The sequence below is a fragment of the Sphaerodactylus townsendi genome, linkage group LG03 (assembly GCF_021028975.2).
Source record: "Sphaerodactylus townsendi isolate TG3544 linkage group LG03, MPM_Stown_v2.3, whole genome shotgun sequence".
Classification (NCBI taxonomy): domain Eukaryota; kingdom Metazoa; phylum Chordata; class Lepidosauria; order Squamata; family Sphaerodactylidae; genus Sphaerodactylus; species Sphaerodactylus townsendi.
Window position 1 is genome coordinate 47,190,180 of NC_059427.1, and position 14,790 is coordinate 47,204,969.

Consider the following 14,790-nt stretch of genomic DNA (forward strand, 5'->3'; position numbering starts at 1 on the left):
AAAGGTTCAGGGTGGCTTCCAACAAATAAAAACAGTACAGTTCGTACAGTTTTTCAAACTTACTGGGCAACTAACTAATTGCCCCAAACGTATGCCTGGTGAAACAGCTCTGTCTTTCAGACCCTACAGAATTACATCAGACCACACAGAGCCTTGGTCTCAATGGATGGAGCATTCAACCAAGTTGGAGCCAAGTCTGAAAACGCCCAGACCGAAGCTAGGCAGATACCTTTTGGGCCAGAGAACACTGCAGATTGTTATTTGCTGATTGTTACATCCTTCCGGGGACACATTGGGAGAGGCAGTCGAGACCATTTAGGGCTCTGAAGGTAATTGCCAATGCAGCTGGAGAATATCTGTTTGACAACATTTATCACCTGATCCTTTTAACTGGGGACCCTGGGGACTGAAGTGTGACTTTCTGCAGGCGAAGCGTTTGCTTTACTGAGCCGTGGTTTTGCAGTCCTTAATGCCAAATTAAGCTTACCTGAACACAAGGGGAGGGGCGGCCATGTTGCATCTCTATATACATCTTTTCTAAAGACCACTCGAAGAACGGAGAATAGGACTGGTTTTTGGATGACAACACACATATCACAAGGATCTGATGAGGCTCTCTCGGGGCCGCTATAAACTTTTCAAGTTCCAAGTCTGTAATTGATGGGATTTTCACAACACACTTGCAGCCTAGAACTTCATCCTCCTTGGCCATTATGTGGCGTAGCACAATCGGACAGTCTGCGGGAGATGTTGCCCAGGTACCTGCAAGTTTTGTTTCTCCATCTGCTTCTGCTTTGTCCCTGTGAAGAATGAGCCAACATTTTGAGAGGGGGGGGGGGGGGGGGAAAAAATGGAAAGTCTGAAAAATATGAACACACACATGATGCTGTCATACACTGAAGCAGATCCTTAATACATCTAAGTATCATCTACTCAGACTGGCAGCAGCTCTCCGGGGTCTTAGGCAGAGGCTTTTCACATGAAAAGGTCATGTCTACTGCATGACCTTTTCACTGAAGATACCTGAGATTGAATCTGGGACCTTTTGTGTGCCAAACAGATGCTCTACAGTGGCGGAGCTACAAGGGGATGGGGGTGCGTTGTGCACCGGGCGCACGCCTAGGGGGCGCAGAAAATTGCCCCCAGGCCCCTCCCCTTTTCCCCCATGGTGCCCCCCCTTCCCACACTTACCTTAGTTCCTTTTCATTTTTCTTGAACTTTTTCAGGCTGCAAAAGGCCTGTTCGCTGTAAAAATGGCCTGAGGAACTACAGTTCCCAGGAGACCTTGGGCTCACAAGTGTGGGAAGGGGGGAAGCTGCGGAGGAGGGCGCCGTGGGGGGGCACCATGGGGGGGCCATGGGAAGCAGAAAATATAGAATGCGCACTGGGCGCAGTTTGGCCCAGCTACACCTCTGATGCTCTATCACTAAGCCACAGCCCATCCCATAAGAACATAAGAAAGAGCCTACTGGATCAGACCAGAGTCCATCTAGTCCAGCACTCTGCTACTTGCAGTGGCCCACCAGGTGCCTTTGGGAGCTCATATGCAGGAGGTGAAAGCAATGACCTTCTGCTGCTGCTGTTCCCGAGCACCTGGTCTGCTAAGGCATTTGCAACCGCAGATCAAGAAGGATCAAGATTGGTAGCCAGAGATCGACTTCTCCATAAATCTGTCCAAGCCCCTTTTAAAGCTAAATCCCCAAATACAATGTGGGCTGTGTGGCTTTAATTATATGGTAGGCAAAGGATTGTGCCCTGCAAATACAGTATGACTTTCCTGACTCCTGGGTCTCCCTGAGACATTCAAAAAGCTGTTGCCAGGAACTGTGATAGTTTCATGATCAAAGTGACATGAGATTGGGGTGGGGCTAGGGGGGAAGCAGGAACAGTGATGAAAGAGAAATCAAGAGACATTGTCCCATTTATTTCTTGCACTAATAGAATCTCCTGAGATCGTAAAATCAAAGTAAAAACTTCACAGAGCAGAAAGTTCCAAAAGTAGGGGTAGAAGAGGGCTGCTTCCCTGAGTTGTAAACATGCTGTGACAGACTGCACAAAAATCAAGGTTTATTAAGTGCAAGTCAGTCAGTGAAACAAGGTGCCATCACAACAGAGTGGGGAAAAATCTTCCTAGGAATAGGAAATTGGGTAAGCTGACCTATGCTCTAATTGGAGGAGCAACCTGGTAACTTAGAGACGGAAGAGGTATCTCTCTGAGAGGAAGAGTTTTGTGAGCTTTTGGATCTGGATTCCTGTCAGTTAACATCAAGTACATGTGTTAAACATCCACTCTGAGGAAATTTCAATCAAGGTATGGATCTGACACTAGAAATATACTGAGTTCACTTTGTACTGACAGCAGACAATACGCAGACAGGAGAACTGGGAATTTTATTTAGTGGTCAGATCTGAAGGTGGAATTGCAGCGATAGACTTTCCACAGGTGACCATAAGTAAAGGGAAGGGAGTATATCTTCAGGGTGAAGATGGACTCCTAAATCAGTTAGTATGGAAATTATACACACAGGTGGATTCCCAGCCTGTTGTATCAGGGTTCTGCTAAGGTTACCTCAGGAGGGAGATTTGTGTGAAGTGGGTAGCTCATAGTGTCAAGGCTATACATGTGCATGAAAGGGTACCAGACAAAGACACTGTGAATCCATTGACCAGTAGCATCTAACTGAAACATCTTAAAGAAACTTGGCTTCTTCAGTTGGTTAGATATTTCCTCAGTTGTTTGGAAAAAAGTTTCTTCTGTTGGTTAGAAGCTATGGGAGTCTTTACTTCAAGCTTTATAAGTTTCACAGTTACTTCGATGCTAACTGTGAAACTTAAGAAATTTAAAGACTCTCATAACATCTAACCCAGTGGTTCTCAACCTTCCTAATGCCGCGACCCTTTAATACAGTTCCTCATGTTGTGGTGACCCCCAACCCTAACTTTTATCCATTTTACAGATGGAGAACATTGATGCAGAGAGTCTTAGGAGACCCCTGGGAAAGGGTCATTCGACCCCCAAAGGGGTCGCGACCCACAGGTTGAGAAGCTGAATTCAGAACCGTGCCTGTCCCAAAGCTGATATTTGTACAGTTATCTCTTGCCTGATTGCCATCCTTTTGAACTATCTCCTGATCCCATTTAGTTTGTTTAATAAATTTTATTTCTGCTTGACAAACTTCCCTCAGTTCTATGGTGCCTTGAAAAGGGGGGGTTATCATAAGGAAAAAACAGGCTCCTTCCACCTTTCTGGAGTTTCTAAGGCTAAGCACCTTATACACTACCAATCTTCTAAACTCAATCCTTAGAAGAGGTGGGAAAACCCCAGCATAGTTGGTAGCTGTCTGAACCTACTGCAAATAGTTCGGAGGGCAAGGGGCTTGCTGCACATGCCATGGGGAAAACCATATGTACTTACTCTAAGTTCTTTAAGGTACGATACAAATGAGACATATAATTATGGAAATCTTGTTTAACCCCAGACATGTATACTCAACTATACATACTTCATCTCAACACCAGACCCACTGACCCTCCATACCTCCCTCCAGGTTCAAACAAAAATCTTCTGCTTGGTTTGCCACCTGCATAACCCTTATTAGAATATTCCTCATCCTAAAGTCTCCTTCTTATACCTGACCTACTCCAGTTTTTATTTTACAAGAATTCCCTAGCCAAGGGATTAGTCTTGCTTCTCTAAACCAGCCACATAATAGCTGACTAGAAGGGGAGGGGGGGATTGTTCCAAAATATAATCCCACTGACCGTGAGGGAACTTTTGGTTTTTCTGTGATGAATTTGTAACTGATAGGGCTTCTCATCACGGGCATTTTGGCTCTTGGTTTCCCCTCAGCTTCTGAAACTGCAATACTTTCTTCTCGCAATTTCCACTCCCAGGCATGAGCTAATGATGGTTTGTTCGTCTTAAACTTCGCTTGCTTTGAACTTTCTCCAAGTGGATAATCTATGCAACATATACCTGCCAAATAAGTGAAAGACCAATTGTCAAGTTTTTCTCTTTTTTTAAGGTATGGAGTGTTATAGAAGTGATCAACAACCAAGACTTTGATTGTTTTATTTCACTAGATGGCTCCTTTCAGAATGTCCTTTAACTCTGGGCTTCTTGGCCTTGGAATGGAAACCAAAAGTCATCCCACAGTAAGCATTACAGAACTACAGTAGATTAGTGCACTGACAACATTTGTCACAGCTGAAAAGCATACATTGATTGATCATCCTGACAAATAAACAGCAAAGAACCACTGTGGTGTAGTGGTTAGGAGAGGTGGATTCTAATCTGAGGAACCCAGTTTGATTCTCCACTCTTCCACATGAGCAGCAGGCTCTTATTAGGTGGACTGCATTTGTTTCACCACTCCTCCACATGAAACCTGCTGGGGTGACCTTGGGTTAGTCACAGGTCGTTCAGAATTCTCTCAGCCCCACCTATCTCACAAGGTGTCTGCTGTGGGGAGAGGAAAGGAAAAGGAGTTCGAGACTCCTTAAAGGTGAAAAAGGCGGGCAAGAATTCAAACTCTTCTTCTAACTTTACTAAGAAGATTGCTGGTTCCTTCTATTGCCTGCCCCATCAGGCCTCTCTATATATGGAGTTCTATTTAAATGCTGGTGGACAGGAGGAGCTAAATAGACTCATGGGTCACTCTGGGTTAGAAGGATATTTGTACTATCAAACAATGTTCAAAGGAGAGCTGATCTCCAGGGCCAGGTTAACATATTTCATCACCCCCAGCAAGGCACACCTGTCCTTCATGCTGTTGCCAGCCAAACCCAAGTCAAGCCCCTCTGCTGTCACCCCCAAGGGCTTAATTTGCATCTGGCCAGTGACAGCACAGGTCCAGGAGGAGACACCAGTCATGCTGCTGATGGCTGGGAAGAAGCTGTGAGAACTAGACCTTTCTGTGCCTTGTGACCAGTGGCATATCACCAGAAAATGGAGCACGGGGCAAGAACTGAATTTTCCAGGCGCCCCCCCCCAAGGGCGGCCGTCCTCCTCCACCTTCTCACAGAAGCAGGAGAGGGGCTTAGTCAGGCTTCTCTTGACTGGGTGATGGGAAGCCACACATGGTGGCGGGGGGGGGGGCATGTCACCGGTCCCCAGCAGGCCCGCAGCAGCTCCCCTCTGACATCCCTGAGTGTGAGGGGGAAGGAGGAGGGGCATACTGCCTGTCCCCAGCAGGCCCACAGCAGCTACCCTCCAATGGCCCTGGTGTGATGGAGGGAAGGAGGAGGGGCGATTTTCTGCCCCCCACGTGACTAAATGGGCACCACCTGGGGACATATGACCCCATATGTCCCCCTGGGCGGTATACTCCTGCTTGTAACTAATCATTTCCCTCCCCATTAGCTGTTTACCCACTGGAACTCTGGTGTGAGGTGGGATCGAAATCTTCTCCTGATGTGCTTCCTCTTGTCCTGTGCATGGTTCTCACTTTCCGTGGGGAAAGCAAGAGCACTTCTGGCGCAAACTTTGCACCAGATTGCAGCAAGGGCAGGGACCAGACTGCAGTGGGTAATCAGCCATAGAAACATATCCATATCAGGCCCTGTCTGTTCAAGACCTTTCCTCTAGCTTTTCTCCTTTCTTTCCACTACAGCGCCAACACTTCCAAGCCAATGGCCACTTTAGAATTCATTCTTTGCCGTGTCTGAAATATGAACAGCTGACTAGAAATCTCTTTTCTCCTACAATGCTAAGCGGGATGAGCAAAAGGGAAAGTGGAAATATTGTGCAAACTCAACTACAGTAGTGACCTATATGAGAATTAATTATGCAGCGCTGAAATACATTAAAGTCAGGGCATGGTATGCTCTGTGGGTAATTCTGCACCATGAAAAAATGAAGCTCTGCAACTTGTATAAATTATGCAAACAGAGCAGATTAGCATGATCTATTTGTATAATTTATTCTGCTAATATGACTGTTCCATAGACGTTATTCTGGCTTTGCTAGACACAGGTCGGAACAAAGATTGTAACACACTTGTTCAAGAAACCAATTTTACTAAAGGTTTTCAAGTGATCAACAGCATAGCCTCCTGCAGAGACAGCTAAAGGACAGCTAAACAGTCAACTCAACCCAGAATAGAGAACCACCACTAAAAACAATATAGCACCCACCAAAATGCCCAGAAGGGCAACCACCCACTTGTAGCATGCATTTAAAGAAACATCACAATTCACCCTATTCCTTTAATTAAACATATAATCTAATATTTGGTGATGAGAAGTGCCAACAAGTCATAGTTCTGGCACGGTTTTCAAGGAAAGAGCTGTTCAGAGGTTATTTGTCACTTCCTGCCCCTACATCATGACCCTGGACTTCCTTGGTGGTCTCCCATATAAACACTAGCCAGGGCCAGCCCTGCTTACCTTATGAGATCTGATAATATTAGGCTAGTCTGGGGCATCCAGATCAGGGCAATCCAGTATTTAAGAATGTCCCATATGTTGACTAAAACTGTTTCTGTTTATCTTCCTGTTAGAGTTCTGTATTCAAAAGAGAAGCCCATTCCATTGATATCTGAGCTTTGGGGTTCAGGACATGCTAGGTCCAAAGTGACTGTGCTTTGGGTATATTATCCTTTGTCTGTACTGCCATGTCTGACTCATCAGAATTTCTATGCAGTTCCTCTTCAAGGACCAGATGCCTCAGAAAAGGTACAGGAACCTGCAGTGATAGATCTATCGTGCTTTCCTTTGCAGGACCTTGTAGGGGGTATTGCTCATAATTTTTCATCAATCCTATTTCTTTTCTTTCAGTGAACTGGCATACCATATCTCAGTGTACTGCAAAGGGGCATGAGGGGAGGCTGAAGCTCCTCCCCTGCCATACTCCCAAGCCAAATAGGGCCATGGAGGTCTTGGGAATATTAATTTCCCTGTGTCCTGTCATAGGTCAGGCAATCCTGATGACGTCAGATGTAAAGTCTAATTCGTCCCTTAGACAGGGGTGATGGCACTGTTATGTACCCAGGTTTCACTTGATAAAAGACCATTTTGCAATGCCTGACCATTTCAAGCTTTTTCAAGACCATTTCAGCTTTTTCAAATAAAGTTAGTCAAATTACACAACCCTCATTTCTCTTTTAGAGTGTGCCAACACTAAGGTTGCCAGCCAGCAGCTAGCAACCAGCAATAGGCTGGGGGGACACTATCGCTGCATCAAAACTTTGTTACTTCTAGGGAAAATCCAGAAATTACATCAGTGTGCTCTAGGAATTGCTAGAAACGTTGTGGCTTTACCAAAGACTCTATGACAATTCCTAGAGTGGCATGATATCACTTCTAAGATTTCCCTGGAAATGATGTAACACCACTGCACCAATGGCAATTCATTACCTTATTTTTCTCTAGCCAACCACAAGAGCAGCAGCAGTCAATGGGAACTGAAAACTGAAGACCTCCTGCCCCCAGTTGGCAGAGGCATAGCTGGGCCATACTGCACCCAGTGCGCACTTTGTGGTGTGCACTCTGCGTTTTCTGCCCCACCCCCCTCCCCATATCACACACACTTACCTTAGTTCATCTGGAAAGTGCAGGCTGGAAAAAGCAACCCGTTCACTTGAGGCTGAAAATGGCCTGGTGGGAACTACACTTCCTCCTTCCAGGCCATTTTCAGCCTCAAGTGAACAGATTGCTTTTTCCAGCCTGCACTTTCCAGATGAACTAAGGTAAGTGTGTGGGGGAGCGCACTATGGGGCGAGGGGGGGCACCATGGGGGGCTATTTTCTGCCCCCCAGGCGCGCACTCAGTGCAATGCGCGTCCCCCGTCCTCTGATAGCTCCGCCTCTGCCAGTTGGTACCTGGCAACTCTAGCCATCACCCCTTGTATTTATGTGTAGGGCAGAACCACCCAGGCACAAAGTAAATTCTATACATTGTGGACATTTTAAGAGAGGCAAAATTCATGACTACCTGCAGTCAGCAAAACAGCATTGACAAATTGTTTCACAATCCTCTCAAACCTCCTCTTGCTGTCAACTAAGATTCTGGTCCACTGATCATCTTCCTCAGTTTCACTGGTCTTTGAAAATATCTTTATAAATAGAAAATGATAGATGAAATAAGGCTTATGCCAGTTTTGATCTGAGAGTTACAGGTGGCCCACACTCCCCAAGATACACCTCTGATAATAGCTTCTTTATGGCACAATCCATGTCTTCAATGATATTGTATCTATTCTGCAGTATCCTATTACAGATTTGATGAAGTCCTTCCTGCTAAGAAGTGTGGTTGTCGGGTATGGCCACCGTCAGTCACGTCAGTTCTATTTAGGAATTGCCAAAAACTGTATAGTGAAACTATAGTGTTCCTTGCACTTCGTAGAGAGGACTAACATCACATCTGGGTTGTTCCCTGGAAGTGACGTCACACTGTCAAGCTGATGGTCATTGTTTTTATTATTTTCCCACTACCACTCATAGTGGTGGACAATGGGAGCCACTTGTGTTTGATAAGAAGATATCCACTCTGGGAATCGGGGTCACTTTAGTTACTGACTTTAATGCCATATGCATTAACAATATACCAGACTGTATCTACGTGGATTACAATACATTTTCATTTTCTTAACATTTGTACCCACATTTTTATTTTAGTACCATTAAAATGTGTATTTTTGTATTATTTCTGCATATGTGTGTTCTGTAGCTAAAAAGTGCAAACAGTAGGGAAGGGAAAAGGCCAGCTGGGACAATGGTGAATTCTTAATCTAAAGAATAGCCCAATTAACACCAAGTGGCTGGGAAATATATCATTCAGTCAGCTTACAAAAGCAGCCTGTGGGGTAATAAAGCATTTTAATGGGAAGGCTGTCTTTCCTCAAAAGTGCACCCACAATATAAATATTTAGAAAAAGACCTGGAAATTGGCTCTTAACAAGAAGAGGCTCCCTTTAATGTAGGTTTCAGTGTAGTTCCTGGGGGTTATTCTTCAAAGGTCAATGAAACTCTAGGGAAGCAATTTGAAAAACAGCCCAATGTGGAACACTGTTTTTATTCCTCCCCCGCCCCTGCCCCCCATCGCCCCCACAGACAAAGTGAGAGATAGAGGTATGGTTTGTCAACGAGCCTTTACAGTAGAGTTTGCTTTGGCTGATAAGCATAAAACCAGGCTGAGGGGATATGTTAGCTAAAGGGCACTGTATCATAAGGCACCAGGCTTAAAGCACTACTCTGTTCCAGTACTGGAATCATTGGAGCTGGGGAGGAAAGGTGGAGCAAAAGCTGTACGTCGAAGGCACCACACCAGTGCTCTAGAAAGACCAGCAATTTGTGAAGATCACATTCCACTTGTGTGATGTAGCCAAGATCAGCATTATTTCTATTATTCTTACCCGCTTCTCAGCCTTGGATTCATGCAGACATCCAGCACTTGTTAAAGAGAGAGTGATGGTTTCACCGTAAGAAGTGAAACTAAGGGCCATGGAATGTAGGCCAAGAACCTTTAGTTTTATCTGTTCATTTATCTGAGATTCAAACAAAAAAACAATTAACACCACTTGTATTTCCTAACTGGTCTCTTTTCCCAGGTGTAAAGATTCCTTCACTCAGAGCACAAATGACATACATGTTGGGTGCAGTCATGTGCAGTGGCGTAGGCTAGCTGGGGACATGGGAGGGTCTGGAGCCCCAGAAGTCACTTCCTAGGGGTGCACTTCAGGGCTGTGGTCCTTCCCTTGCAAATGCACTCCAATCCCAAACTCCATGTGGAAATCGGGACAGGGGCACAGCTAAACTCCAGCGACCAGCAGGCCACCCCCAATCTCCATGTGGAGCTGGAAAGTGGGGTCAGTCAGGTCGCCCCACCCCAATCTGCATGTGGAGACCAGGCTTGGATCCAGCTTTAAGCTGCAGGCTTCCAGCCTATAACTTGGAGCTTGATCCAAATTGACCTCAACCAGGCTCAGACTGAGCATGGGGATGCTGCACCTCCCAAGCTTCACCTGACCCTGACATACAGCCAGCATGGTCTAGTGGTTCTAGTACTGGACTAGGATCTGGAAGACCCAGATTCAATTCCTCACTTTGCCATAGAAGCTGACAGGGTGATCTTGGGTCTTTTGTCCTCTCTTGGCTTAATCTACCTCTCAGGGGTGCTGTGAGGATAAAATGGAAAAAGGGAGAATGGTGTTCTAAGCTGCATATAATGATTCTGTCAGAGGTGGGAGTAAGCACAACTGTGCAATGGAGCCTGAGACATTTGCTGCCTCAAGCTGGGCATCTAAGGAGTAGGGGCAAGGAAGAGGGCATATGCTAGGCTGGCCTATTCTTCCTTCCTTCCTCTCTTCTCTCACTACTCAAGAGTTGGTAGCCCTCATGTGCAGATGGCCCTCACTCATTTTCCTGTCCATAAACATTCTACTACAGCACTATTTGACTACATCTGTAGGCTTTAGGTTTTAACGCTGAATGATCTGTCCCATTTTTATCCCGAACATAGCAGCAGATCAAGCAGGAAGAGAAGCTGTTCAGAGCACAGGGACTAGCCTTTCTGGTTCTCCTGGCCCAAGGGCTTTGTTTCCATACCTGAAAGTCTAATGACTGCAGAACTTGTTGCTTCGAACGCCAGCTCCACTGGTGGGTCAAAACACCATTCTGGTCTCTAACTGTTCCTCCTTCTTGAGTCATCAAGAGCGCCAATGAGCAACTGAGTAAAGGGGGAAGCCATTAAACCGTTCACTGCAGTACTAGGAAAGCAGCATTACATGGGACACAACCCTCGTTTCTGGTTCAAATGACTCGCATTATTAGTGCAACACTAACATCTCAAATGCAAATATTGGAGGATTATAACAAGAACCTTTTTTTTTCCTTTTTCCTTGTCCCTTTCTTCTGCACATGAACTTGCTGATTTAATGCCCTTGCCCAGTGAGCACCTGATCGTCAATGACCTCAGGTGGGCTTCTGGCTGCCATTAATGAAACTGCTTTGATGACGCAGACGAGTAAGGCAGCCTGACGTTAGGAAGTTGTTTGAGATGGGAGCCTTGGGATGTGTTAGAACTGGGAAGAGAAGATCAGTGGACCCCTTTTCCAGAAATGGAAAAATAAACCAGAGTCTAGTTCAGGCTTAAGCTCTTGATGGCTCCAGAGCCATTTCCTGTCCTGCTCTTTCATATAATCCCCTTCCATATGCACGGCTTATTATGACAGTGACCTTTCTTTCTCCCTGAGCTGCAGCATGTGGTACACTCATTAGTTACACCCAATGGGGTTAAGCTTTAACATCTGCCATTAACAGCATACCACACGCTTCAGAGACTGAGAATCGGGATAATTAATTATCACTCATATAAAAAGAGTGATAGATGGGAATCATAACAATAAATGGCCAGTAACGGCAAAGTAAATGGTCCTAGACAACTTGGTTTTTAAAAGCCTGCCATAAAACGATAACATGCAGTTGATTTGATTGGAGTGACAACCCAGCTTAATATCTGTGTCACACTGCCTAACTCTCTAACCTTGGAAGAGTCTCTTAGCCTGTATTTCCCAGTTTATTCATCTGTAAAACTCAGCTAACACCTCTCTCATGATACCCAAGAGGGCAAGAAAGGGAAAATTTCTACAAGTGGTCCCTTTCTATAAACATTAATGTCTTGACTATAAAATCCTTCTAACTCTCTTAAGACAATGGTGTTAGATGGGTACTACTTTGTTTTGGATTGCACGGTTAGGATTCTGAGGTTACTGCCACCAAGTGAAGCTCTACATAAACTGTCTGGAATCTTCTATTCATAGGAGAGTCTGACATTGTTATAATCAGGAGGATCAAGCAGTGTGGGCAAAGGAGATCTGGCTGAGATAGGGTTGGATTAATATAAGGCACATATTAGCATAATATTATGCAATCATAATATGATTGGGCTGTCTTCTGATCAAAGATATCTCAGTCAATTCATCAATTAATGGATCTATTACATCTTGCATAAATTGGCATATGAGGAACAACAATAGCTCTAATGAGAAAAGTATGCCTTATCTTTAGAGCCACAGGCATCCTCTTGGGAGACGATTCCTCTTCTCTCTCAAAATATTCTTCTTGATTGATCTAGCTAATAAAACATCACATCTCTAATTTTACCTACTTTTTTCAGCTGAAAATCTTCTATTCTAGGCTTGCTATTTGATTGCTGACAGTGGGCAATCCCTCACCCTCATCCCCACCCCTTTCATGATTTGAACACTGGAATTAAAAAGGGGGGGAAGGATAGCTTTGATGGTAAAGACCATAAAGATCAGGAATACCTGGAATGTCTTCTAGAAGTGACATCACATTTTCCATGATGCTTTAAAGATTTCCCCAACTGAAACAGGATGGATTCATTAGTGCCACTCACCTGGTTTTACCCGCGTAGTGTACACATGATTGGCCATAGGACATAAATGTACCAAGAAGAGCCGAACGTCGAGCATCGTGATACAGAAGGGTGATTGTCTTTTCTGTGCAGCATACGGGAAACTGGTATATCGCAATATTTCCTGATGGATAACTTTGACAGGTCAAGTAAAACCACATGTGGAAAAGGGCATTCATCTAGCTGTTTCATTTGATATGTTCAAAAATTGTGACAGTTCAGGTTCACTCTACCAAATCTTTGACGTAGACAGCTTCTGTGTTGAGACTGTCAGATACAGAAGGGTTCTCACAAGTCATAGTCTGACAGCACAGCACAAGAGCGATGATTATGTGAAGCAAACTGCAAGGTCCTCTGCAGAAGTCTGCATTTTCAGGTCTGGGAGAGTTGCAGGTAGAGACACCACTGCCAATTGGCCATGCTGGTAGGGGCTGATGGGAATTGTAGTTCCTGAACATCTGGAGAGCCGCAGGTTCCCTACCCCTGGTCTACAGGATTCAGTGCTGTCCAGAATTCAGTCTCATCCCTTCTGGGCAGCTGTTTACCTCTTGCTGGCCCAGGAGACCAATGTCAGGTAGGAATCCTGAGTGACTACCTCACATGGGACTTCTTGGTTCAAGCACACTGATACAGTGCTATCAGAAGAAGGAGGAGAAGAGTTTAGATTTATACCCTGCTTTTCTCAACTGTAAGGAGCCTCAAAGCAGCTTTCAAGCTCCTTCTCTTCCTCTCCCCACAAAAGGCACCTTGTGAGGTAGGTAGAACTGAGAGAGTTCTGAGAGATCTGTGTCTGGTCCAAGGTCCCTCAGCAGGCGTCTTGTGTAGGGATGGGGAAACAACCCTGGTTCACCACTTTAGAGTCCACTGCTAATGTGGAGGAGTGGGGAATCAAACCCATTTCTTCAGATTAGATTCCACTTGCTGTTAACCGTTACACCACGCTGGACTACATCACCGGACTGTAGTACCTCAGAATACACTGAGGAGGAAATCACACCTGTTTGAAAATCCCCTGCACTTGGAAATCTAACCCTCTGTGGGGGTGTTACCATCCTAGCCTTCTCGGAGATATATTCTCCTTCCTGCAATCATCCTTCTGCTTGCTTTCCATTGTATCTTTTTGGGCACAGATCCAAGAAACACTGAAGCTTCATTCAAGGCAACTGAATAAAGATTGTGTGCTGGGGCAAAGGGTGACTCTGTCTCTGAAGAAACCACATCTAAGGAATCGTTGCCCTGACAGCTTCATAAGCACCATGGCGGCAAATGAATCTATTAGGCAAAGTGATGATCTAGAGGCCATTGAAAGGAGGTCTTTGTGCTTAACACACTGCGTTAGGAAGCAGAGGCTGATAAATGGAGTCATTGGAGCTGCCGAAGTAACATGAAATTTAGCACTAAGAGCCTTTCATACTTAATTCGGAGTTCAGTGGGAAGATCAAACAGAGCATGTGATTTCTGTAAAACAATTCCAAATGAACCACAGCCAAGTGGTTGTCAAGGAAGTTAAAGGAGGGCGGGGGGGGGGGGGCACAGGAAGAGAAACAGAGCAAGAGATTCTAATGGTTCAATTCTGTGCTGCTGCAGGGTGGTGGGGGGGCAGAGGCTTTGGCTGCAAGAAGAGATACCTTGGGCAAAGAAAAGAGGGCCTTCAGCAGTCTTTGAAATATCCCTCATTGCTGTCTATTATGTTTTCATCTTTCCCTTCCTCTGAGAACGTTCTCTCTCTCTCCCTCCATTATATCCTCATAACAATTGTGTGAGGTGGGTGAGAATATGAGGGTGGCTCACCTGAAACCACACAGTGTGCTTCATGGTGGTCAGGGGATTTGAAATAAGTGTCCTGGGTCCTAGTCTGATATGCTGACCCAGAGATACTCACTGACAGACTCAGGAATTACATGTGGCTCTTCCAAACACCAGAGGGACACCTGTTCCATGTATCAAAAAAGTGGGCAAGTTAAAGTCACTGTAAGCAGAAAACAGCACACACACAGAGGTTGTAGTTACCACTTCTCCCACAATACTGGAATTCAGCTTGAAGGGAACTTTTGACACAGGGAAGCATTTATTATTATTATTTTAACCTTCAACCTAGTAAGGAGTTCTGGAGAACTCGGAACTTTGCACACTGTTTTGTATCCCAAGTCTGACTTGCATGCCTCTCCCAAAAGCCTGGCTAAGGTTCAGCTCTAATGGGAAGAAACATAGGTCGTTTCCCCACTTTTAAAATGACTTCGATACTCACCAGTTTTGTTTGCTCCAGGACCTTTTTAGCGCAGGGTCATGTTCCCTACCACAGCTTCCGTCCCTTCATCCAATGAGCACAGCAGCCGCACAGCAGCCAGGCAGGACTCCCCACGATCCACTCAGGGGGTATCCTGATTGGCTGCAGCATTGTGCTGCAGCGGGAAT

At 45.2% G+C, this 14,790-nt stretch overlaps 1 protein-coding gene across 1 annotated transcript in view; it reads right to left on the bottom strand.

Moving 5' to 3' along the window:
• LG03H3orf20 (linkage group 03 C3orf20 homolog) overlaps positions 1–14,790 on the bottom strand; it is a 78,772-nt gene that overhangs the window by 48,766 nt on the left and 15,216 nt on the right. The window contains exons 7-12 of the mRNA XM_048487329.1: positions 12,358–12,510; positions 10,545–10,665; positions 9,353–9,484; positions 7,933–8,053; positions 3,763–3,976; positions 488–800 (exon numbers count right to left, since the gene is read on the bottom strand). Coding sequence (XP_048343286.1) covers positions 488–800; positions 3,763–3,976; positions 7,933–8,053; positions 9,353–9,484; positions 10,545–10,665; positions 12,358–12,510 — 1,054 coding nt within the window. The remainder of the gene's footprint in view (positions 1–487; positions 801–3,762; positions 3,977–7,932; positions 8,054–9,352; positions 9,485–10,544; positions 10,666–12,357; positions 12,511–14,790) is intronic.